The sequence below is a fragment of the Pinus tabuliformis genome, chromosome 8, assembly GCF_031772625.1.
Source record: "Pinus tabuliformis cultivar Carrire ecotype Pingquan chromosome 8, CPIR1, whole genome shotgun sequence".
Classification (NCBI taxonomy): domain Eukaryota; kingdom Viridiplantae; phylum Streptophyta; class Pinopsida; order Pinales; family Pinaceae; genus Pinus; species Pinus tabuliformis.
In genome coordinates, this window is record NC_142294.1 from 1,297,011,071 (window position 1) to 1,297,038,805 (window position 27,735).

Below are 27,735 nucleotides of genomic sequence, written 5' to 3' on the forward strand. Positions count from 1 at the left end.
CATGACCACATTTAGATCTAGGGCATGTTATCTAGGGCAGCGTATACCCTAGGGCACTCCCTCTAGCTCTCATCTTCATCAAACCCAAAACAAGATGAAGTGAGATCACAAAAGTGAGTGTGTGTGTGACAAATGACTTCAAGTCCTCTTCTATTTATACTAAAACGTAGAGGTTGAATAGACATGACTGTTGGGCTTCTGAGCCTACATAAGTTGCTGGCCGGCTTGACAATTTGTCCATAATCAAAATAAATTCATATCTTCATAAATACTTATTGGAATTAGATGATCTTTAGATCAATCCTACACCTTTCGATGAAAGGGATCCAAGCAAAATATCAGCTACCATATATAAGATGACCCACATGGAGTTTGGCCCTCGTTGCCGATTTTAACATAGTAATACTCCACACTGAGCATCACTCTGATTATACGGCACCAATACCTATGCTGATGTTAGGCCTCCCCACCCATCATCCTCTGGACTGCTGCATCATGTACTGCTGCCAATGGCTCTATCACTACCACTGCTACATATGTACTGCAGCCCCCTCTGCATCTGTGCTGTTGCTGGTCCTCCTTCCCAACACTACATCTGCACTGCAACTCCCTTTGCATCTGTGCTGCTGCTGGTCCTTCTTCCCAACACTGCATCTACACTGCAACCCCTTCTCATCATGTTGCATCATGCTACTACTAACTGCTACTGCACTGCAACAACATACCCATTTCTGCAACTGAAATGGATTCTTTATCATCCCCATCTTCTCCCTGAAATAATCAAACTTGGTTCTTCCAAGGGCCTTGGTAAGGATGTCTGCCACCTGTTCTCCTGTAGGAGTGTAGCTCAATTGTACAGCTCCTCGTTGGACACAGTGTCTGACAAAGTGACACCGAATATCAATGTGCTTTGACTGATCGTGAAATATTGAATTCTCAGAGAGCTTGATGCAACTCTGATTATCACACATGACCCTCGTCGCCTCCATCTTTCTTCTTAATAGGTTAACAAGCAATTTTCTAAGCCATATGGATTCGCACAAAGCTGTGCTTGCAGCGATATATTATGCTTCAACTAAAGCTCAGAGCTACGGACTTCTACTTCCCACTGCACCGGAGGTCATTCCCGATCCAATGTTGAAACAGTACTCAGAGGTACTTTTCTGATCCATTGAACTTCCAGCCCAATCTACATCCATAAATCCACTAATTTGATATCCTTACTCCTGGTGTACAAGAGCCCATAATCGATTGTTCCCTATTTGGCACTGCCCAATGTGCCCTCATTAGTTCCACCATGCACTCACTGAGGGTATTGACAGCGTAACAAATGTTTGGCCTGGTATTGACCAGATACATTAGGGACCCTATGAGTTCCCTGTATAAGGTGGGATAAACATCGTTGTCTTCTGATGCATCAATTTTCCTCCATTTGGTGATCATTGGAGTGGCCATGGGTCTACAATCCTGCATCCTGAATCTCTTCAAAATTTCTGTAGCATATTTCCCTTGTCCAAGGAAGATCTCCCTCTTTTGCTGCCAAACTTCCAACCCCAGGAAATAATGCATCTGTCCCAAATCCTTCATGTCAAATTCTGTGGCTAGATTCTTCTTGCAGTCCCCAATGAGCTTGGATGATCCTATCAAGAAGAGATCATCCACATATAATACTAGGATTAGAGGCTCATTCTCTACAACCAGATAGTAGAGATTTGGATCTGCGTCACTCATGACAAACCCCATCTTCTGCAACTAGCCATCCATTCGACCATACCATGCTCTAAGTGCATGTTTCAGCCCATACAAGGCTTTCTTCAATCTGCATACATGAGACTTCTTCTCATGTGTCTCAAAACCTTCTGGTTGTTCAATGTATACCTCCACTTCTATCACCCCGTTTAGGAATGTCGTTTTGACATCCATCTGATAAATCTCCCATCCCATCTGTGTTGCAAGAGATATTAGGTTCTAATAGATGTATACCTGGCTACTAGGGCGAAGCTCTCTTCGTAGTCAATTCCTTCCTTCTGGGCATACCCCTTAGCCACAAACCTGGCTTTGTATTTTTCCACACTGTTGTCTGCAGCGTATTTAATCTCGTAGATCCATCTCCAACCTACCACCAATCTCTCTTGAGGCCTCAGCACTACCTCCCATACATTGTTCACCATTATAGAGCTGTATTCCTCCACTATTGCATCCAACCAAACCTGATGTTGAGCAACCTCCTGAAAACTGGCAGGCTCCCCATCCTGAGCTACTAATGTTTTGATATCTATCTATCTGGTAAGAGGTGCTTCTGTTAGCTCCTCCTCCTCTTGTGATTCTTCCTGATCCGAAGAAGAATTCTTGTCTTCTGTTGGTTGAAGTGGTTTGACCAATGGCTCATCTTTTGACTGCTCCTCAAAAGGCATTTCTTGAGATATTCTGAAGGCCCTATCCTCCATGAACTTCACATCTCGTCGAACTACTACCTTCCTGCTCCCTGGAAGATAGATTCTGTATGCCTTAGCGTTCTCGCTATTTCCCACTAGATATCCTTTCTCTGCAGTTTGATCCAGCTTCTTCCACTTTTCCTCGAGTATGCGGAAATATGCTATGCTCCCAAATATCCTAAAATGACTAACTTCAGGAGTCTTCCCTATGAAGACTTTCTCTGGAGTAATCTTGCCCAATGCCCGATGAGGAGTCCTATTCTGAACATAGATTTTCGCATTGCATGCTTCTACCCACAGGAATTTTGGCATATCCTAATCATACATCATGGCCCTGGTTGCTTCCACGATAGTCTGGTTCTTCCTTTTTGCTACTCCATTCTGCTCCGGATTGTATGGCGTTGTCCACTCTTTCTAATCCCCTCCCTGACGCAAAAGTTTGTGAAGTCCTTGTCAACGTATTCTCCACCATTATCTGACTGCAAAACTTTATTTTCTTTTTAGTCAAACTGTCCACCAGAGCCTTGAACTCTTTGAATCGACAGAAAACCTCATCCTTAGTTTTCAGAAAATAAATCCAAGTTTTCCTGGAGTGGTCATCGATGAAGGTGATGAAGTATTCGGCACCACTAAGAGATTTAGTGGACATTGGTCTGCAAATATCTGAGTGTATCAATCCTAGTAAACTCTTGTCCTTGTTTTTACTTATAGGAAATGTTGCTTTGGCATACTTGCCCACAGCACATCCTCTGCATACATCATCTCTCTCTGTACTAAGATCTGGAACCCCTGTTACAATTTTCCTAAGGATTCTCAGAGCCCCATGGTGCAAATGTCCCATTCGTCTATGCCATAGTTCATTCAGATCCTTGTCCCCATGACTACCTATCAATGCCACTGGTGATTCTAGCTGTAACATGTACAACCTGTTACTCCTGATTCCGATTTGCACTTTCTTTTTCCATCTTGGGTGTTTGACATACACATTCTCCTTGATGAAGAAAACATCGTAGCCCTTGCTTTGAATTTGTGATATGGATAGTAAGTTCATCCCCAGTCCTGGCACATGCAGCACATTGGTGGCCCAGAATTGCTCTCCCATTTCTGTTTGAAACACTATGGTCCCCTTTCCTACTAGATTACACTTTGCCTTATTCCCCATGGTGATCTGAAAATTCATCCTCTCCTCCTAATACTCAGAAAAACATTCCCGGATTCCTGTCATATGCTAGGAGGCTCCGTTGTCTATATACCATACCTCAGATGATGCCAAGCTTGTTACACCAGCAACTTCTTCTTCCAATCTGGAAGCCAACATAAAGAAATCAAGATTTCTATCCCTTGTGCAATTTTCGAAAAATCTGCATGAGTCTCCTGATGTTGATGTCTCTGCATCATGATCTTGACCCATAATTGATTTTCCCTTCATGTCTCTGAAACCTTGCTCTGATACCATGTGAAAATTCTATTACTGCGACAACTGATTTATTTTTCCTACTTATTCTTCAATAAGCTATTTACGAAATCACTTTAGTAAATATTAAAATAAACTCTACTACAGATATCACACCATAGAACAGAAACAAATACATGCACAAAAACCAAACACATCAACACAGTTATTTTTGGACAAATGTCCCCGATAAAACCCAATGCGGGAAAACCGGTGCACCGGAGGAGGATTTATTAATCAGCTATTCTTGAGTACAACTGCGTGCCAAACTGGCTTACCCAACAGAGATAAATTCTCCAGCACCTCTTCTAGACTCAGCGTCAGACTTGTTGGCCTCTACGCAACTCCCAAACCCTCTGCGTCAGCTCCTGCCTCTCTGCGTCAACACTGGGCCTCTCTGCGTCACCCATGCAGGCCTTCCATTGATTGCGCAGTCCTGCTACCTCTGCGTCTGCCTCTCTGATCCTTGCGTTGATCTTCTGGTACTGTTCCTGCCTCTCTATTTCGTACTCACTACCTCATGTTGCACTCCAGACCTCTAGTTCGAATTTCTCAGCAAACCCCGCTCCAGAAATCGAACTGACTGGTCTCCCTCAGTGTATTTCCAACTGACCCTCAAGTCTTCTCTTATACTTTTCCTGTTGATGAATCAACGGTCGAGATTAAGTCCCTAATCAATGGCTAAGATTAAAGTAGACTTGATCTTCGTCTCTTAGAAGCTTCTCATCCTTATCTTTATTAATATCCATTAATATTTTTATTTTCCTAAGTTTAGACTTAGGACCTCATTAAATTATTAATTATTTTAATAATTTTTCATCCGGATGGAATTTTCCAAAATGATTTCTGGGTCTTGGAGATCTCATGCTCTTTAGTCTCTATGCCAATTTTCATGGCTAGAGCACATCCGATGCTATCCCAAATCAACATGATCCTCATCAACAACTTAGACTCGATATGTGTGAGCCTCTAGAGCATTCTCAATCATCCTTAATTAATTCCCATTAATTAATCAATTTTCCAAGCTAGGCGTTTTTTTAATTATTGATCAGTTAATTTAATTAAGGTGTTTCACAAGCTTATCTTGTGAAACTTTTTTCTAGGCTTTGGAGATCTCGTGTTCCTTAGTCTCTTAGACACAAATTGAGACTAGAACACATGATCGATGCTACCAAAATCTAACATCCTTTGGTCTTTGGGGTGCATCGTCTTCCTTGGAAACACTCTAGGATGAATGATCAGCGTTCCAAGCTCTAGAGGGACAGGAGGTGGTCATGATCTATTAGAATAATGTTATTTAGTGATTAATGCTCATTCTTATTAGCTGTTTCTGTTTTTATCTTTTTAGCAGTTTCTTAGAAGAAACTGGTTGTTTCTATTTCCTAATAGAAACTTGATGTTTCTATTTCTGTAAATATCTATGTATTACCTATTGAGCTTCATTTGCTCATGTAAATCAATTCAATTCATTCATTGATTATGGTATCAGAGCACGGGTAATTTTTCGAAATAATTTTTCATTGTTTGAAAAATTTCGTCCTTCATTTCGAAATTGCTCTCTACTGACATAGCAACAGAGAATCCACTGTTGTCGGGCGTTTCTAGAGGGTTTCTCCATCGATTCACAGAGTTCCTCATTCTTTTTTCTGTGGAGAGAGAAAATAGATCTGTCATTTTGTGCAGAGAAAAAATTCAGTGCAGACCGTGCAATTTTGAGCAACTTCGATATTGCACAGTTCAACATTTCTCAAGTCATCTGTTTAATACTCAAGAAAGTGGCTGGGGCTTCCCATAATTCATATCTCTACGTAATGTTCATGCCCTGACAAAAGGTTATCTGGTGGATGATACCTTGATTGTGGAAGCAGAAGTTAGTGCTCAAAGGGTAATTGACATTCAAGTAGATGATCTAAGAAAACAAACAGGTCAAAGAGGGGCAGTGAGCCTGTCGCAAATCAACAAGAAAAGTCTTTTGAATTCCCGTAACTGTCCTCATTGTCCCGGCGTTGGCAACGCGACGTTCAAGAAGCAGTTCGAAGCTCTATCGAGGTTGCGTAGCAATTCTGAGTAGTGCGGAATCAGGCTTTGGGTTTAAAGAACCACCGAAATTTTGCGCAGGGAATACGAAGCAAAGTCGTCGTTGGGGCAGATTTCCGAGTAGCCTTCGTTGCTAACTGCTTCCGCGAGGTCTTTCCATCGGTCGACTTCTGAGCTATCTACAAATGTCATCGCAGTCAAAGTTCTCATATTAAGGGTCGTTCCTGTTTGTCGTCGAGGAGTATTGAATGTGGATTTCTCCCTTGCATCGACTTGGTAACGAACCTGTCTGGAATTTTTTTTTTTTAATACTCGAGCTACAGACTAAAGGCCGTATCAATATTTATTAAACCCCAAACGCTGCGGACTGCGAGTGGCCAGTAAGAAAAATGTCGTGCATGTTTATTATTTAAACGTCCATGGTGAGTGTGTAGCTGTTGTCTGACAGTGACCATAAAAGCGTGTTTGTGGATGCCCATAAAAGCATGCTTGTGTATGCTACGCATCAAATATTGTTTATTTTTTTCTTCGTCATAGTCTAAATTTTCTGTTAGAACAAAGCATGTAGAAACCCATTGTCACTACATTCACCAGCTTGTTGAAGACGGATTCGTTCAGTTGCGATATGTTCCCACAACGAAGCAGCCCTCCGACATCTTCACTAAGCCTCTTGGTCCTAATAAGTTTGTAAAATTCAGAGGGTCTATCGGTGTTGTAAATAGATTGAGCATTAAGGGAGGGCATTAGAATAATGTTATTTAGTGATTAATGCTCATTCTTATTAGCTATTTCTGTTTTTATCTTTTTAGCAGTTTCTTAGAAGAAACTGGTTGTTTCTATTTCCTAATAGAAACTTGATGTTTCTATTTCTGTAAATATCTTTGTATTACTTATTGAGCTTCATTTGCTCATGTAAATCAATTCAATTCATTCATTGATTATGATCAATGTTGGATAAATCCCAAGGTCAATGCTCTTCTCTAAGTGGTCAACATCCTAGCTACAGTGCCCTGAAGTGTCGTTAACTAGGGTTGGACTTCCTCTCTAATGTGTGGAGAGGTCTAAATCAATCCCTCAAAGGACAACAACAGTACCTAGGACAAAACATTTGAAACATACCCTCAAAATCAGGTGAGATCATCATCACAATTAAATAAACCATAACAGTATCACACTGAACCATATTTAATGCAAAAGGCACAAGAATACTATTACGAAGGCCTGGATTGCTCCCCACTCAATGGGGTTCTAACCATATTTCCATGGGGTTTCGCTAGTGGGTTGTGCTGGTGCCATATGGCATCAGGCAAGTATTTTTACCATTCAATTGTAAATGGGCCCCCATTTTCACCATGGGTTAGGGGGGTTCCTAACAAGATTCCAAGTCACTTAGTAGATTGGAGACCCTAGGACTAGTGGGTGACTAGTTCCTTTATTGATGTTGATGCAAGGATGCTTTCAGATCTTTTCTTGGAATGGATAAATTTTATTCATCATATGTACATCTACGGAAGTCAAGGAGAAATACCTCCCTAGCTAATAAGAGGGAATGTTGAAATATTGTAGTTGCGGTTGGTATTTAAGTCAACAAAATCAAAAGGAATTAAATCGATATTTTATTCTTCATGTAGCCTTCAAACAGGACAGGTTGGCCCCACTAAGAGAAGGGGAATGACCCCTTGGACAAAACCCACTCGATAAGACATATAAATTGACAAAGAGACCTCCCCATTTGGCTTCATCAACTCGACTTCTCTCAAGCAAATTTTATCTGCTGTTCACACATGCGGAGAAAGAATTCTGTAATGTGAGATTCTTGGGCGAAATCTCCTCAAGAGAGTTGGGTTTAGGTCCAACACACAATAGCAAACCCAAGGGTGTCCTTCTTGGGGCTATAGACGTTGGGAACTAGGTCCTCTAGACCTCACCAAATACAACATACATAAATCCAAGATGTCCCCAAATGCTCTCCTCCTCCTCTTTTATAGATCTAATGGACCCCACTATAAGCCTTATTTTATTAATATTTTACTCACTTGGTGCTTTTTCCCTCTTTTAATTTTAATTAAAATACCCTTTAAATTTAGGAAAATGGTAAATCAGCCACCATCCCTCCTCAGACCACTGAAAGTCACTTCCCACCATCTCATCATGTATATCTTCTCATTCTGATTCTAACGAACTATTACACTAAGGTGTTATGTCAAATAATCCTCCCAAAATGTCACCTTAAGTGTAATTAATTGAGTTAGGCCCAATAATAACCCTATTTTCTGAAAGTTGTCGGAATGCAACGGAACAAAAGGACAATTGTGCGGATGATGGAATATGCCAAGCGAATGCCATCAAATCCCATAGAAACTCCTCAAAACACCATGAAATGCCTCCAGAAGACCAGGCCCACGGATGGAGTAAACCTGCTCCTGTGAGCTAGTTGCCTCTGACCCTGGAAATCCATCATGTCCATGCCATAAGAAAAACCAAAAAAAGTTCCACTATGATACTCTTAAGGTTACTTTGCTAGTTTCTGTAGCATCAGATGTGTTCTAGCCTTGAAAGTTTGTGGAGAGGCTAGAATAGAGGAGATCTCCAAAACCCATAAATCGTTTCTGGAAGTTCCGCCTAGAAATGACTTAATTAGATTTTAGCCAATTTTTAAATATTTCCTAAGTCCAAACTTAGTGAATATGGTTAATTAATCACAAATAATTAAGTCAAGGCGTGAATGTTCTAGAAACTCACACAAATCGACTTCAAGTTAATCCTAGCCATAGATGAAGATTTAATCTTGGTCATTGGAGTCCCAACGGAGGATTATAAGAAGAAGTCAATGGGCACTTGGAGAAGACACTTCAGCGATTCAATTTCATAAGCAGATCGATTTCCAGAGTAGTAGCAATCAGTGCCGGAGAGAGAGCTAGTGAGATTGAAGCAGTAAGAGAGGGGCAGAGACAGTGAAGCTGGTGGAAGGATTCCAAATCTGGTGAGTGCATTTGCAAAGAGGCAGAGGAGCCACAGAGAGGCTAACGTAGAGTTGCGCAGTAGCCTCTAGAGGCAAAGTGAATTTGCTGAGGAAGATTGACGTTTTCCATTCCAGAGACCGAGAAGGAGTATGAGAGTGCCATAGAAGCGTCTTTCTAGTCAGCAAAGGCAGAACGACTTCATCAAAATCTAGCAGAAGGCAAGTCGTCCAACCAGCTACACAGAGCAGTGTAGAGGCCAACACAGTGCCTTGAAAGGTTGAAATTCTAAAGGCAAGTGGTGCAGGGAAATTCCCTGTGGGGTGAGGAAAATTCCTCTCCAGATTTTTGCCATTATTTCTCAATAGGATTGCCAAGTTCGGCATCCAGTTGTTCTCAGATTATTTCACTGCTGCTTAATAATAAACCCTCAGTTGTTGCACCGGTTCTCCCAAGTTGGGTTTTTCAAGGGACATTGGTCCAAAATAACTGTATTATTTTATATGTGTGTGCTAGCATTTCTTCCAACATTTATTCTTCTACAATTTTATTTGTGTAAGTTGCAGTGTCAGTTATTCTGTATTTGTTGTAGCAAACAGTAGATAAATTGTTAAACTAAAATTAACAATTAGAAGAATAATTTCCAGTTGCTGCAATAGGATTTCGGTTTTGGAATTTTCACATGGTATCAAAGCGCAATTGATAAGTGGGAGAGCTCAAAGGCGAAGATAGAAGGAGTTTCATTGTTCAGTGTGAGCAGCAGATCGAAATTCCTAGAGGTAGCGCAGACACCTTGCCAGAAGGTCGAGTTACTTGAGTAGATTCAATTTTTCTGAGAGAGGGATGGAAAAATTCGATCTCTCCAGATCAAGTGATTCCAGAGGCAAAGGGAGCAGCCCAGTATTTTCGCAGAGCAAATCTCTCGCTGGATGCAATGGTTTTGCAGCAATTTGCTAAAGCAGATCTAGTGTCGAGTAGAAGGAAGAATAGCACACACTGAGGAAAAATTTTCCTCAAGGAACTTCTAGTCTCAAGATGTTCATTTTTCCTTGTAGATCAACAGTCATTGTGAGCAAAGTTTCTCACTCCAAAAGGGAGTGTGAATAGTTGAGCAGTAGTTGAGCAGAAGGGAAGAGGAGATTTTCGACATTTATTGAGATGGCCACTATTGGGCTTTGTGATCACAACAAGTTGGATGGAGCTTCCAACTATGTCATCTAGAAGGCAAGCACATCCTTCCTTTTGGATGAATTTGGCCTAAATATGTATCGAGATGCAGTGGTAGTAGTACCCCAGGATGCAGATCAGCTAAAGGAGTACAGAAGGGAGATGGCGCGAGCGAAGAGATTGATCCTAGATGGTGTCTGGGATCATGTTGTATCACACATAGCGGCCAAGGGAACAACCAAAGAGGTGGGATACACTTTCCACGTTGTACCAGGGAACTTCCGAGCAGCAGAAGATGTACTTAGAGGAGAAGTTAAGGTTCATCTGGATGTAGAAGGGGGAAGGCAGAGACTCTTTCCTCACCAGGATTCAGGAGGTTTGAGACCAATTGTCAGTTGTTGGGGCAGTGCCTCAACCCACAGAGCTACTGCGATTGGCCTAAACAATGTCTCCGAGGAGTGGCAAGTATTCGTCCAAAGTATCTTAGGCAGAGATACCTTGCCAAGGTGGGACAGGATGTAGGTTGATTTGCAGCAGCAGGAGTTGAGACGAGCTCTATTGAAGAGCTCCATCAGTGGCAGCAGCGGATTGAAGTAGGTGAAGGAGGAGGAGAATGTGGCTCTTGCATCGGAGGGTCCAGTCAGGGACATGGGAATAGAAGGTCAAGTGCTTCAGGTGTGGTGAGCTCGGTCATTACAGTACCCAGTGTCCTCTCAGGAAGAAAGGCAAGGAAGAGAAGCAGGACCAACAAGGAGAATCAGCAGAGATCAATAAGCTTTCCTCCAGGCTGGACAAAGACTTCGCCATGTTTGCTAACATACCTCCAGGAGTGAGGTGGGGAGATTTGGTGTTGTAGCCCCAAAGTGCTACAGATGGGCAGGATCCTTGAGGACTCCACCACATGGATCAACACCTTGCTACGAGGGCCTGTAGTATTCTGTAGCAGGATGGATTAGTGACAGTTGGTGCAGTCAAATGCCAAAGTAACAAATGGAGAGACTAGTGGCAACCAGATGCAGAGGAGCACAGTGCAAATTTGGTAGCAGTGTGATTGGCATAGTGCAGGGCCAACAACAGTGCAAATTCTTCAGTGAAAGTGCAGAAACTAGCAGCAGTCAAGACTTGAAAGACAGATGCATCATGTTGATCACAATTGATTCAGTATTTAGGATGCTTCTCAATTGCAGTAGTTGCAGTTGCAACAACAACAGATGAGAGGGAGTTGCAGTGCAAATGCAGTGTTAGCAGCAGGCTCAGCAGCAGAACAGATGCAACGTATATCAGAGTTGTGCATTGGTTGGTGGGCAGTTTATCCAGTCAGTAGCAGCGTGACACGAGATGATGTAGAGACAAGGTGCTGACATAGGATGTGTAGTAGAGCACTAGAACACATTCCTCGCTAAGAGGGAGCGTTAGTTTTGTAGCATGGGATGTGCTCTAGCCTTGAAATTTTGTGGAGAGACTAGAATACAAGAGATCTCCAAAACCCAGAAATTGTTTCTAGAAATTCCGCCTAGAAATGACTTAATTAGATTATTAGCCAGTTTTAAAATATTTCCTAAGTCCAAACGTAGGGAATATGGTAAATGAATCATCATTAATTAATTCAAGGCATGAATGTTCTAGGAACTCACACAGATCGACATCAAGTTAATCCTAGCCATCGATTAAGATTTAATCTTCGTCGTTGGAGTCCCAACAGAGGATTATTAAGAAGAAGTCGTTGGGCACTTGGAGAAGACACTTCAGCAGTTTGATTTAATGAGCAAATCGATTTCCAGAGTAGCATCAGTTAGTTACTGGAGAGAGAGCCAGTGAGATCAAAGCAGCAAGAGAGGGGCAAAGACAATGAAGCCGGAGGAAGGATTCCAGATCCGATGAGTGCATTTGCAGAGAGGCAGAGAGGCCACAGAAAGGCTGACGCAGAGCTCCACAGTAGCCTCTAGAGGCAAAGTCAATTTGCTGAGGAAGATTGACATTTTTAGTTCCAGAGGCCGGTAAGGAGTCCTAGAGTGTCGGAGAAGTGTCTTTCTAGTCAGCAGAAGGCAGAACAACTTCATCAGAATCCAGCAGAAGGCATGTTATCTAGCCAGCTATGCAAAGCAGCATAGAGGCTGACGCAGTGCCTTAGAAGGCCGAAGTTTTGAAGGCAAGTGGTTCCGGGAAATTGCCTGTGGGGTGAGGAAAATTCCTCTCCAGATTTTTGCCAGTATTTCTCTGTAGGATTGCCAGTTTCGGCATCCAGTTGTTCTCGGATTATTTCACTGCTGCTTAATAATAAAACCCTCAGTTGTTGCACCAATTCTCCCACGTTGGTCTTTTCCGAGGACATTGATCCAAAAATAACTGTGTTATTTTATGTGTGTGCTAGCATTCCTTCCAGCGTTTATTCTTCCGCAGTTTTATTTGTGTAGGTCTTAGTGTGATTTATTCAGTGTTTGTTGTAACAAACAATAGATAAATTGTTAAATTAAAATTAACAATTAGAAGACAATTTCCAGTTGCTATAATAGGATTCCAGTTTTGGCATTTTCACATACTTAAACTATGATGATGATCTCACTTCATTTTGAGGGTATGTTTCAAATGTCTTCTTGTAGGTACAGCTGTTATCTCTTAAGATATTGATTGATACTTCTCTAGCACATCAGAAAGGACATCCAACCCCCACTGAAATACCCTTCAAGGCACCATAACCAAGACATTGACCACATAGAGAAGAGGGTTGACCTTGGGATGGATCCAACACTAATGATGGTCTCCTCTTCTCCCTCCAGAACTTGACACGCAATTGATTGAAGCTAGGAAATTTCTTAGAAAGACGATGTACCCCAGATACCATAAGACACCACTGGGCTAACATTACACCTTTTTGATGGACACTACCCTATTGCTAGACCAATTTGATGATGATGATGATTTGGCATGCCTCTAGAAGGGATGGTACACCTTTCTGGGTGATGATGTCATAACCTATCCGTATGTCATCATCCTCACGAGGCCTAGAGTGTGTAAAAAATTCTAACATGAAATTCTACAGCAGTAACTGATTTATTTCTCCTACTTATTTTCCACAATAAGTTATTTATTAAACCCTTCAGTAAACATCAAAGTAAATTCTACTGCAATTGTCACATAATAGCATAGAGAAAAGAACAGTAAAATACAAGCACAAGAATCAATCACAACAACGCAGTTGTTTTTGGGCAATAGTCCCCGGAAAAACCCAATGCGAGAAAACCGGTGCAGCAGATGAGGGTTTATTTATTATTCTTCAGCAACAATCTCTTTACAAGGATGATTTGCAGAACATAGAGAAACCTTTGTGAAAACACTTGAGATAATTTTCCACCACCCTTTGCAGAAATTCTGACACCCAAGAGACCCTCCAACCTCCACTGCATCACCTTTGCGTCATCTCTGTGTGAGAATTGTGTCCCTTGCTGCGTTGCCTCTCTGAGTTGTCCTTCTGCGTTGTCCCTCTGATGCACTGTGTTCCCTCCTGAGTGTTCGACTGATGTTGATACCCTCCTCTTCCTCAACCATGTAACTCTCCCTCTTAAATCGAACTCTTACTTCTTGAGAATCGATTTCCCTCGGGTTACTGGGTATTTGCCTGGTGTGTCTCCAAATGACTCTCAAATCTTCATTTATACTTTTCCTATTGAGATATCCACGATCGTGATCTAATCTCTAATCAACGGATAAGATTAAATTAGACTTAATCCTCGTCCCTTAGAAGCTTCTCACCCATATCTTCATTAATACCCATTAATATTTTAATTTTCCTAAGTTTAGACTTAGGAACCCCATTAAAAATATTAATTATTTTAATAAAATACAATCCGAGTGGAATTTCTCCAAACAATTTCTAGGTCTTGGAGATCTCATGTGTTCTAGCCCCTCCACAAAATTTCGGTGCTAGAGCACATCTGATGCTACCCAAAAATCAACAGAGTGATGGGGTAGGATTGATTGATGATGACATGACAATGGAGGAGGGTTTTGCTTGATGATGCAGGTTTGTTGATGAGGAAAAGGTTTGGAGTGAGAAGCACTTTTTTGACCCATTCTCAACACCCTTTTCATGGAGATCTTCACCACTTGAGAATGACGTCAACCTTGGAGAACCTTTTGCTCAACATTTGGGCTAAAAGGAGGCATTTTGTTATGTTTTTTCATTGAGAAAGTAATATTTTAGGTCGGCTTGTGAGTTAACTTGTAAACGTTTAAAATATTATTCTTAGGGATTTTAGTCTAATTTTTCCCTAAATCAACTTGGTTGCCCTCACATAAATCAAGCGAAGTCAATTTAGGAGGATCACTATCACACACACTCATTATTTCTCTTGTGAGAGTGTGCACTAGTTGCTCTTGTCCCATGGATGCAATGGATTACTAAAGATAGTGAATTTCCTTCGGGAGGATAAAATTGCTTGGAGGGATTCTCTCTTGAATTGATGAAGTGATGCTATGGTAAATTGTGTTATTTTATTGTGAATATCTTCTTCCATTTTCCAATGTTGTAGAATTAGAATTTCTATGAAGTTCTTATGATATATTGAATATTTCACGGCTCTTAAATATGCTTTACAAGATTTGTCACCAATTATCCATCAATGAAACTTAGAATAGCATTCCTTAACCTTAAATTTCCAATTGATTGACAATTGCTAGGGTTTGATTGAGAAGCTTTCCTCTCTCTTACTCAATCCAATCAAGGTCTTCCGCCTTTGACCTCACTCCTTTTTGACTCCATATACCAAGGTTGATAAAGAACTAGTCCTTGGCGTGTCAATCCTTTAAAAAAATTAATCCTTTTCCTCTTTCATTGATAAATTAGGGTTAGGTTATGGAAAAATCTGCACTTAATAGCATAAAATATCCTAAACATCATGGCCCTAGTGTGAGGCTTTGCATCTCTTAAATTGAAAAAGAAAAATATCATTTTATGCATTTTCAGTCATATTTTTGGGGCTGACATCTAGGGTTTAGTATTTGTTTCTTGCATTTTCATCCACTAAAAATTTGTAATAGTTTCCCTTGTTTTCCCATTAAATAGCCTTTGATTACTTATTTATTATCATTAACTGTGGGCTATTTTTTCTATTGTTGTCATAAATTTTAGTGTTCCACAGGGATGCGTCCCCCAGGGTCGGGTGCACGCACCCCTCGCACCCCACGCACCGGGGACGGGGGCACGTACGGGGAAACGTTTCCCCACGTCCCCCTTTTGGGGAGACGCAAGGGGGGACGTTTCCCCAGTGTGGGGGACGCGACTCCCCAGGCGTCCCCCCTCAAAATGGGCTATGCGTCCCCCCTTAAATTTGCTTGTAAACAATGATTTATGATAGGGAAAACGTAGTATTTGACCATATTTCCCTACTAATGCTATGCTATTCATGGTAATGTTAAATTCTTAAAGTAAAAGTGACATTCTCCTTTATCTTTCATTTTTATCCTTTTACTTAAATTTTTAACATTACCATGAAATGACTCAGGATGTTTGAGAGTGGTTCTGACCTCAATGTATTTCATATGGAGAAAGTAAAATTTTAGATCTCACTCAAAATCCAGCAGACTTAATAGTTTTTCAGGAATTCAGGATTCAATGGAGTGCAATGTTTCATTGCATTTTGTCATGTACAAGGGTATGGAATTGTTATTTAATCAAGAGCACCAAGCCCTCTGTGTACTTTAGAGTGAATTTTAGACTCATCACTCCATTGTTTTTGAGTTTTAATTATATCAATTTACTATTCTAGTCTTTAGATCAATTTCTCAGGAATTCAGGATTTGATGGAGTGCAATGTTTCCATTGCATTTTGTCATGTACAAGGGTATGGAATTAGTATTTAATCAAGAGCACCAAGCCCTCTGTGTACTTTAGAGTGACTTTTAGACTCATCACTCCATTGTTTTTGAGTTTTAGTTATATCAATTTACTATTCCAGTCTTTAGATTTCAGTATCTATTATAGTCTATTTTGCTTAGTACTAATTAGATTCTAGAATGATAAATGACGAATTTTAATTTTAAATCAATTTAGAATCTAGAATGATGAATGATGAATTTAATTTTTAAATCAATGTAGATTCGAGAATGGTGAATAATGAATACTGAATATGGATCAGAGTATTTCATTATTGAATCTCATGGTTTATGGATGAATCATGTATGTATTAGTAAGGATGATGAGTATGGATCAATGTATTTCATTATTTAATTCAATTATGTATGTATCATTCTATTTATGCTTTCATTATTGAATATGAATTTGAAATATATATATATATAGATATATTAAAAGGGAAAAAAATTGTATACCCCGACGCCCCCCCGCCCCCCCTAAATTTCCCTAGAATTTGAGGGTACTCCCACACATCCGCTTTGTGTGTCTCCCTGCACCCGCGTCTCCCTGTCCCAGAGACTTGGTGGAACATTGATAAATTTTGCATGTTGTAAATTCTTCTTATTTTAAACCCTAATCTATAAAAGAAATCATTAAATTTAACATGGCATGTTTTTGGAATCTATTTGACCATCTGTAGGACTTATCTTAGCCCTCTAGACTTAGCCATAGATTCTTTGTACTCATTACCCCATGTCGTCCAAAGCCTTACCTTATTTAATATATTATATTATCCATGCTTGACAGAGCCCTATCTTATTTAATATTATCCATGCTTGTTTATTTAGCAAAATCCTTGGAGAGTATTTAGCCTAAGAATTCTTGAGTTACTTAATCTCTGAGATCTATCGGGGAAGCCTCCCTTGTGGGGATAACATCCATCTACACAACAATGCCAAATATCTTCATCCATGCCAAGGTGTTCTCACACCAAGGCTCCAACAATGAATGCCAAAGAAAATCCAAACAAGCTCAAAGCTGCTGGGGCAAACCATGTCAAGTGATGAATGTAAACAACATAATGATTAGGAGTATGTCACATCATCAATGATAGACTGTAGCATCAAATATCTTCTCATCAACTATCCACCTACATCATTACAAAGGAAGCACCAATGCATCAACATTATCAAATACACATGTCCAATCAAGCACATATAGATGCCCCTAGGCCACCCAAAGCTCTATCATCCTGCTAACTTGCTTTGTGATAAAAAGCATAAGTGTGTGTTTGATGAAAATTACAAGTGAAGCTTCATGTAAAATGAGGGGTGGCATGTTCTATGATAACCTCCTCTGTGCTGGACTCCTATCATTTATATTCTGTGCATCCACAAAAAAGGATACCAATACAGTTGTTTTTTAGTGGCAATTTCTTTATGTGCTCAAGGATACCATCCATTTCTATGACGAACAACTTCCTACAACTTGGCATTTTCCATTTAAAGGGTGAATTTCATGTATATGTTCTTTCCGCTTGACTTCTATTATTGTTTCTAATAAATAGACCAGAGAAAGATTCCCTCTCTGACTCCAATTATTATGTAAAATAAACTTTTGCATTCAGACTTCCATGCACACTGCAAGTTGTTGCTTATACATGACAATCATCATGGTATAACAACCAGAAACCTTGGTATTTTATCTGAGGCAAATACCATTTTATGATATGTAATATGTATTTATCTATAGTGCCCCAATTACATTTAGTTCATCCTTTACAGTTCCAATGATCTTTTCATAAGACTAAGTCTATTGATTCAAGTCATCTCTACAACGCCATCCTCATAAAAAAAGAATGTTCCTAAGGGAAAGAGAAAACTATTGAGAAGATCCAGTTGAGCATCATAGTGGAAACATATAAATATTGCCTGTTAAGAACATTTAAAAAGGTCAACTGAATGGACCACAATGAAAAAAAGTTATTTATATATAACCTAGAGCTAGAGAGATTTTCTAATTGAAGCCTCTTAAAGAGAGACATGATAATATACAGCTACAACTAAGTTGCAGAAGCAAGATTAAGTGCCTATTAGTAAGTGCATTATCATTGTAGAATATATTGTATGCAGGGAAAAGAAGATTGTGTTTATTTGTCTCATCATGCATATATATGTGTAGATTCAACATAAACGAATGCCAAAATAAACTTAGAAATAAATGTTTAAAACAAAAAAACATGAATATCAATAATTCAAGTGAAAACACACAAGTTAATATACATAATACAATGCATGAACACATGAAAATACTTCCAAATATGCCGAACAGAGAACGTAAATTTCTAACAATCTACATAGTATGTGGTCCAAATGCATGTGTTGAAAATTTAAAACCTGTAGCTTACTTAGTAGTGATTCGTGATTTCTCTGTCACATTGTGCCATGTATAATGCGACATGACAATTCCACAGAAGAAAACTGTAAGAATCCCACTTAGGTAAAAAAGCTGCAGACAAAGATAGTTCGGAAGAAAAAAATATTAGAATATAGATCCAACTCTGAGTAGAAAAGTACACAAATTCGGATCGTGCAAAAGCTGTTAACACTTCAGCTAATCTCACCTCAGCTAACATATATGACAAATAAGCCATTAGTGCCATGAGCGCAATTTCACGATCTGTTGAATGCCTATACAAAAATGATTGATTAGTATAAAGTTTCAGAATTGATAAATCTGAAGAATATGATCAAATTAACCATATTATTGGTGCACAGTTTCACATGAAAAAAAGGAAATGCAGAAAACAAAATGAACCACAAAAAAGGATTCCAGAGACAGCTAACTCACCTTCCAAAGTACAAGCTCTTTATGACGTATGCAGTCAAAAGCCCAGTCTGAAAAATTCACGAGAAGATAAGATAATTTAATTAATTTCCAAGGAGTTACCACAAAAGTAGGTCAATGGGACTGAATAGTACAACTAGAAACAGCAATTCCATACATTAGACGATTTCAAGATAGAAGATCTTCAACAATAAGCACTTACAAGACAGCGTGTAGTATATCAATCCATTATCCAAAGAAGTAGCTCCAAAGACAATCAAAAATAGCTTCCAAATATCAAAATACATCCAATAGATCTCTAGTAGCCAAGAAGGAACCAGTGCGAGTTTCTCTAGTAAGGTCGAATTGTTCAAGAGATGATGGTGAGAGGCTCAAATGAGGTCTCTTCTATTTATACATGTCCAATCAAGTTTAGTTTTAGCCTAAAGCCCTCTTAGCTGCCAAATGATGGGCAAAAGCTAATTGAGGTTACAAGCCAACCTCATAGTCAATGTAATAACATAAGAAAACACCCATAGGAGGGTCGAAATGATGCCACTATCCATGCGTGAGCCTCTTGGAGGCACGTGTTGAGCTCTCTAGGTGCCAAGTTGAGTGAAGAGGGCTCCAAACATCATCCTCTAGGTGTTGGCCCCTAGATCTCTATGCAAATCGTCATGTGGACCCCAGTTCTGTGTTTGGGGCAAAAAATGGGTCTCATGGGTCTCCTGGTGGTAGAATAGCCTAGATCTGCTGCAACATTGAGGGCTCAGAGAATGGTGCGCTAGCGCTCCCATGTCTCAAGGGGTGAAACAAACCTCATCTGGGCCTCGAATCAGCTGCCAAACCATGTGATCACTACCAGGCCAATTGGGGCACAATGGTCCAAGTGCATCATCTCATGACTAATGTGGGGCAAAGTGCAAACTACTAGGGGTGATGTAGGTGCCCATGGAGTGATACGATGCTCTACAAGTAACAGGAGTCCCATCGCTCTCAACGCTTCACCTATAGGGTGTCATATGCTCCTCTAGTGGACTTAGGCCCCAGTTAAGTTGCCCAGCCCATGGTGAAAATCACCTGCCAATCACACACAATGTTCAGTGCTACATCTTCACCATTAGGTGCAATTAATCATTAGTGCATCTAAGTGAACCAAGTTTGTTAGTCAAGGGAAAATTGAGACTTCATATGGGAGTTTTCTTCTAAATTTAAGGCTTTGATCACATAATAGTGTTACCTCCTGATGTCGCTCGAATTGTACAAGCACGATACGACAACAACTCAGGTCGGGGGTTGTCACTCTGATCCCCGACCTCTCCGTTCTAGTTGTCTCCCAATAGCAACCTATTGGGGGTAGTCCCTATGGAAGATAGAAATGCAAGACTTGATGGAAACCAACAAGTTCAGGAGACAAGGTTGAATGCCTAGCCACTTGGTTAATTTTAGCAAGTTAAAGGATTAGATTTAATTATTAATGAAACCAGTGCCTTAAGGATGTGAAAATTCGGAAACCCGAATCCTATCGCAGCAACTGGAAATTATTCTCCCAATTGTTAATCAATTTTAACAATTTATTTACTGTTTCCTACAACAAATACTCAATAACTCACACTGTAATCTACACAAATAAACCGTGAAAGAATAAATGTTGGAAGAAATACTAGCACACACACATAAAATGACATGGTTATTTTTGGACCCATGTCCCCAGAAAAATCCAACTTGGGAAAACCGGTGCAGCAGTGAGGGTTTTATTTATTATGCAGCAATGAAATCTGAGAACATCTATTGATGCCCAACTGGCAATCCAAACAGCAAGAAAATTTGAGCAAAACATTGAAGGGAATTACCCTTCTCCCACAGGCAATCTCTGGTTGGACTTTCCCTATCAAAAAACTCAGCCTCCTACAACACTGCGGCAGCCTTTGCGTTGCTCTGCATAGCTGACTGGACAGCTTGCTTCAGACTAGACTCAGATGAAGTTATTCTGCCTCTGGGAACTGACAAAATCGTCTCTCTGACACTATGGGACTCCTTCCCAGCCTCTGGAACTGAGAACGAATTTCCTACTCTCCAAATCGATCTTCTTGATTGAAGCAACTGCGCTGCCCCTCAACGTTGCCTCTCAGGGATAATCCAGCTCACTTACTGTTGCCTCCTTGAATCTAGAAAATCTTTCCTCCAGATCACTGCCTCTGCCCCTCACTCACTACTTCGATCTCACTGGCTCTCTCTCCGAAAACTGACTACTGCTACTCTGGAAATCGATCTGCTCATGAAATAGAACTTCTCAAGTGATTTCTCCAAGCCCCATCGACTTCTTATAATCCTTTGTTGAGACTTCAACAACCAAGATTAGATCTTAATCGATGGCTAGCATTAACTTGAAGTCGATTCGTGTGAGTTTCTAGAACATTCACACCTTAAGTTAATTAATTAGTCATATTCCCTAATTTTAGACTTGGGAAACATTTAAAAATTGACTAATAATCTAATTAAGTCATTTCTAGACGGAATTTCCAAAAACGATTTATGGGTTTTGGAGATCTCATGCATTCTAGCCTCTCCACAAAATTTCAAGGCTAGAACACATCCGATGCTACAAAAACTAATGCTCCCTCTTAGCGAGGAATGTGTTTTAGTGTTGCTTCCCCCTGTAGCAACACCTTGTCTCTGCATCATCTCCTGTCACGTTGCTGATGTCTAGTTGTTGTTGCCCACCAACCATTGTGCAACTCTGATATGTGTTGCATCTATGTGGCGGTTGACTCTGCTGAACTACTGCCAACACTACATCTGCACTACAACTCCCTCTACATCTGTTGTTGCTGCAACATCTACAACTGAAAAGCATCCTAAATATTGAATTGTTATCAGTATGATGCATCTATCTCCTAGGTCTCTAACTGTTGCTAGTATCTGCGTTGTCACTGAAGAATCTACATTGTTTCTGACTCTGCGCTGCTGCCAACTCTACACTGTGCTCCCCAGTATCTAACTGCAACTAAACTTTGCATCTGTCACTCTGGCATCTGACTGCATCCGCTGTCACTAATCCATCCCGCTACTAAATATTGCGAGCTGCCATAGCAAGGAACTGATTCAAGAGGTGTACCTCCTCAAGAATCTTGCCCATCTGTAGCACTCTGGGGGTACAACACCAAGCCACCCCACTTTATCCTGGGGGTATGTCAGCAAACATGGCAAAGTCTTCCTCTAGCCTAGAGGACAACCTCTCGATATCTGTTGATGTTGCATGTTGGTCCTACTTCTCCTCTTTTTCCTTCTTCCTGAGAGGACACTGAGTGTTGTAATGACCAAGATCACCACATCTAAAGCACTTGACCTTTGACAGGTCCTTTCGTTGCTCCCCCTGTCCATGATTAGGACCCTTTGATGCGAGGGCCACATTCTCCTCCTCCTTCACCTACTTTGATTTGCTATTGTTGCCACTGATGGAGCTCTTCACTAGCTCCCATCGCAACTCCTCCTACTGCAAATCGGCCCACATCCTGTCCCACCTTGGCAAGGTATCTCTACCCAAAATACTTTGGACAAATGCCTGCCACTCCTCGAAGACACTGTTTAGTGCCAATCGCACTAGCTTTGTGGGTTGAGGCGCTACCCCAACAGCTGCAAGTTGGTCCCTGATCTCCTGAAACCATGTGAGGAAGGGGTCTATGCCTTCCCCCTTCTGCATCCTGGTGCATCTCAACTTCTCCTCTATGTACATCTTCCGCTGCTCGGAAATGCCCTAGTATAGCATGGTGAGAGTCTCCCATATCTCTCTAGCAGACCCTTTGCTAGCTATGTGTGAAACAATGTGATCCCGAACACCATCAAGGATCAACCTCTTCGCCCGGGCCATCTTCTTTCTATACTCCTTCAGTTGATCTGCATCCGTGTGGATAGCTACCACTACATCTATATATGTCTTCAAGTTGTATTCATCTAGAAGGAAGAACATCCTTGGCTTCCAAATGACATCATTGGAAGCACCATCCAACCTGTCCTAATCTCGATGTCCAATAGTGGCCATCTCAAACAATGTCGAAAATCTCCTCTTCCCTTCTGCTTAGTTGTTGATAGGTTATTCGCACTCCCTTCTGGAGTGAGAAAATTTGATCACAACTACTATTAATCTGCAAGGGAAATCGAAATTCTTGAAATTAGAAGTTCCCTGAGGGAAACTTTCCCTTAATGTGTGCTCTTCTTCCACCTGACGCTAGTTATGCTCTAGCAAACTACTACAAAACTACTGCGTCCAACTAGAGATATATTCTGCGAAAAAAATATTGGCTACTCCCTCTGCCCCTGGAATCCCTTGATCTAGAGAGATCAAACATTTTGTCCCTCCCTCGGAAAAAAGCGATTCTCCTCAAGAAATTTGACCTCTTGGCCAAGGTGACTACACTGCCTCTGGGGTTTCAATTTGTTGCCCACACTGAACAGCGAAACTCCCTCTTTTTTCGCTATTGAGCTCTCCAGTTGATAATCTGCGCTCTAATACCATGTGAAAATTCGGAAACCCAAATCCTATAGCAGCAACTGGAAATTATTCTCCTAATTGTTCATTAATTTTAACAATTTATTTATTGTTTCCTATAGCAAATATTGAATAACTCACACTGCAATCTACACAAATAAATTGCGGAAGAATAAATGTTGGAAGAAATACTAACACACACATAAAATGACACAGTTATTTTTGGACCAATGTCCCTAGAAAAACCCAACTTGGGAACACTGGTGTAGCAATGAGGGTTTTATTTATTATGCAGCAGTGAAATCTGAGTACATCTATGGATGCCCAACTGGCAATCCAAACAGCAAGAAAATCTGAGCTAAAAACTGAAGTGAATTACCCTTCTCCCACATGCAATCTCTAGCTAGACTTTCCCTATCAAAAAACTCAGCCTCCTGGAGCATTGCATCAGCCTCTGCGTAGTTGGTTCGACAACTTACTCCTGAATGGGCTCAAATGAAGTCGTTGTGCCTATGGAAACTGAGAAAATCATCTCTCTAGACCTCTGGGACTCCTTCCTAGCCTCTGGAACTAAGAAAGAATTTCCTTCTCTCCAAATCGTTCTGTCTGACTGAAGCAACTGCGCTGCCCCTCAACATTGCCTCTCTGTAATAATTTGACTCACTTGCTGTTGCCTCCCCGAATCTGGAAAATCTTTCCTCTGGATCACTATCTCTGCCCCTCACTCACTGCATCGATCTCACTGGCTCTCTCTCTGGTAACTGATAATTGCTACTCTGGAAATCGATCTGCTCATGAAATCGAACTTCTCAAGTGATTTCTCCAAGCCCCATTGACTTCTTCTTATAATCCTCTATTTAGACTTCAACGGCCAAGATTAGATCTTAATCAATGGCTAGGATTAACTTGAAGTCGATCCATGTGAGTTTCTAGAACATTCACACCTCAACTTAATTAGTTTTGATTAGTTAATCGTATTCCCTAAGTTTAGACTTAGGAAATATTTAAAAATTGACTAATAATCTAATTAAGTCATTTCTAGGTGGAATTTCCAAAAACAATTTCTAGGTTTTGGAGATTTCATGCATTCTAGCCTCTCCGCAAAATTTCAAAGCTAGAACACATCCGATGCTACAAAAACTAACAATGGAGTCAACTTGCTTTAGAAAAATTATGAACCAGGTGACTGGATGAACAACCGTTGCTTGAATGCTTATCTACCTTATATGCTATGCAAATCTTATGACTTCGGTGCAATGCAAGGATCTTGATTGCTTTTAATTAGATGCATATTCTAGGTGTATCCTTCCTCTTAACTATTTTGAAGCTAGTCTCTAGAGTAGGTGGGGAACCAAGCAGAGGCTTGATTAACGATACCTCCCCCTAGGTACTAACCACCCAGTGCCTCTAGCGTTGTGGAGACTATAGCTCTGACCACTGCAAGGTCACCATGTTAACCACTAAAGAGGTGCTCAAATCCTCAAGCTAGGTGAGAAAGGTGTTCCTATTTTTCTATCAACCAAGCTTACGCTTTGAGGTAAATTAATAATGCAAGAATATTCTTAGGATGCTTAATGCAAGATTATTGGGTGCTTCTTGAGTTGAGATTGTTCAAGTACTTTCGTTATGATTAATCTTAAATTATATCAACAAGTACTTATCAATGGAAAATAAGAGACAATCTTAACCACGAGAGTATGTGCCAAATTTAACAAGTGCCAACAAGATACAAGAGACATCCACAATACAATTGCTCAAAAATATAGATCACCAATATGCTCAAGATGAAGATATCATCCATGAAAGATACTAATCATGAAACAATAATGACATTAATAGCAAGAAAGATAATTGGAGCACTTATCCACTTAGAACAATTATACAAATAAGATTAGCAATGCTCTTTAGACCATTTGAAGCCCTTCAAGAAAATGCCAATTAGATTCCTCAATGTCAATGATTCAAGAGATATTCCACAAGTCCTCAAGTTAAGAACACTTGGATTTTAGATGATTTAATGCTCTTTCAAACACAATTAGAACAAGTTACTTCAATGCCAATTAAGCTAATAGAGACAATGTAACCCAAGATATCAATGTCAAGTGCTTTTAGAGAGTGATCTTATGTGCACAATTAAGATTACGAAACTTTCTCAAGACAACAAATGTTAGTGTTCTTATCCAATACCACAAATACTAGACAATAATAGCACTTTAAATGATGAAACAAGTCTTTTCCACAATGATTTATTAGAGCATGAGAAATAGAAACCTTATATTACTTATGCCCCAATATCATCCAAATGAGCAATAAATGAACTTACGACAGCAGTGAGAGTGTTATGACAACAGAGAATTAGATCATTTTAGACCAATTTAGATGCAAAGTGCAAGATGGATATGCTTGCCAAATGTCAAACCAACTTTGCTAACATAAGATTTTAAATGAATTAACCCCTTTTATGATGCAATTGCCACTGTTATATCAGACTTATGATGCAGAGATAACAGTCACTAAAATTTGTAAACTCATGCCAAATGATGAATGCCCAACTCATGCAATGTTTTGCAGATTTGTTTAGATGACTTATGGATGAGTTATTTGACACTTCTATGGATTTTTAACGACTTTCATGAATTGATTATCTTGCTGTAGGTAAACAGTGAGAAGAAGAGGGTTTAGATCAAACCCTTAGGCCTCTACGCCTAGGAGAGGGCTAGTCTTATAGCCTAAATTTTCTCTAATAGCTATGTCGCCTGAAACCACAAACTTCTACCTAATTTCTCGGCAAAACACACCACAAATTAGCTTCAAAAATCAAGTGATCACCAAATCAGGGCAAATGAGGCAAGGTTAGGGCCAAGGAAGAGGGTTAGAAGCCAAGGCAAGGCAACGCCTAGCCTAGCCTAATGAGGATAGCTGCTAGGGGAAGAAGACTTTGTAGGCATTCGACAAAGGTAAAGGAGGCCTTAAAGGCCTGCTACCAACTCCAAGAGGGCTACGGCCTAGAGAGGGCAGTCCCTTGGGGATTGCGGCAAGGTGAGGGAGGAGGCATAAGGGTTGCCTAGAGGGAGGAAGGTTGAGCGGAGGCAAGGGAAGGCAGGCTGAGGGCTAGGAAGAGGACGGAGAGCTGGAGGAGGGAGGATGAGGAGAGATGGGAGGGACAAAGGGCTATGAGAGCCTGCGGCCAAGCCTAACAAGCCTAAAAAGGCTTGCAACAAGACCTAAAGGGTTGTCGTCTAGCCCTAAGGGAAGTTGAGGCCTCTCTTGGCTCACGACAGGGCTCAATAAGGAGGTCGCGACCCTTTTAGGGCTGCGGCTAGGCTTAAGGTGGACATTGGGCTTGGAGGCCCTAAAAAATTTTGAAACCCTTGCCAGAATTGTGAACTTGCTTTAGATCTTCAATAATGAACCAAATCACTGCAAAATTCCTTGATGTTGGCTTTGCAAAAATTTGTAGACTAGACCTTACCCTCGAAGGCCTAGATCTAGCTCAAACCCCCAGCAAATCATCTTGAAATAGCTTGTCTCCCCTGCACAAATGAAAACAAAAATACCCAAAACACCAATATATACAAAAGATTCAAAACAAACCCCAAATCGTTGCAAAACAAGGGTTAAAAAAAATTATTCTACACAAAGTTATTTTACAAAACTAATTTATAAAATATATACAAATACACAATGCTTGAAAGATTTTTTGAAGAATAATTTTTTATAACAATGACAATGGCTTGATGTATTTCAAAAGATAGCTATTAACCACAGTCTTAGCAAAGTAAGAAAATCACATAAATTACCCGAAGCCCAAACAAGTTCAGTTTGTGCCCACAGTCTATGAACTTGGAGCCTAAGGGTCGGGGAACCCGCAAACTCTATATATTTTCTTCAAGAAAACTTGTTAGACATATGGCAAATCAAATCACCTAAGATAGGCTCAAATCTACCAATAGAATGCTCTTATCACCATCTAATGAATAAACAAGTCTATACAATTTTAAGCACTATTGACCACTACGGGTCAACTACCCATAGCAGTACACCCCCTTTTTCACAAAAGGGATAGCACTTGATCGACGTGTCCGTGCCATTCGACTGTCATCATCAGCCCGATCATGTCATGTTGTAAACCCAGTCTGCATGTGTAAATTGTAAATAATCTTAGCAGATCTGAGTCATGTATGTAAATTGCCAAGGCAAACCTAATTTTCTAGTGATAATCTATGTTCCAGAAGATTTTTTGTCTCACCAATCCATGATCGGCAGAGTTTTCCTTCAGCCTAACCCCAAAACTGGAATGGATTTTGTCATTAGAATCTTAGGGGAATCCTAGTGTGCTAGGTTGAGTTTATGTAAAAGTAATTTGGAGATAATTCTAACTCTTTGGTTAGGTTATTACAAATTGCTTGATCTGCTAGATTATATTTGTGTCGCAAGACTGGGTGGTCTATGAGGGTCTATGTCAAATGGGTTTTCCCCCTTGACATGTAAAATTGTAAAAGTCATAATGTAAAGTG

At 40.3% G+C, this 27,735-nt stretch overlaps 1 protein-coding gene across 1 annotated transcript in view; it reads right to left on the minus strand.

Moving 5' to 3' along the window:
* The window catches only part of LOC149240212 (sodium/hydrogen exchanger 4-like), a 202,008-nt gene that overhangs the window by 145,902 nt on the left and 28,371 nt on the right, over positions 1-27,735 (minus strand). The window contains exons 5-7 of the mRNA XM_089370108.1: positions 18,754-18,800; positions 18,527-18,593; positions 18,311-18,411 (exon numbers count right to left, since the gene is read on the minus strand). Of these exons, the coding sequence (XP_089226234.1) occupies positions 18,311-18,411; positions 18,527-18,593; positions 18,754-18,800 (215 nt within the window). The remainder of the gene's footprint in view (positions 1-18,310; positions 18,412-18,526; positions 18,594-18,753; positions 18,801-27,735) is intronic.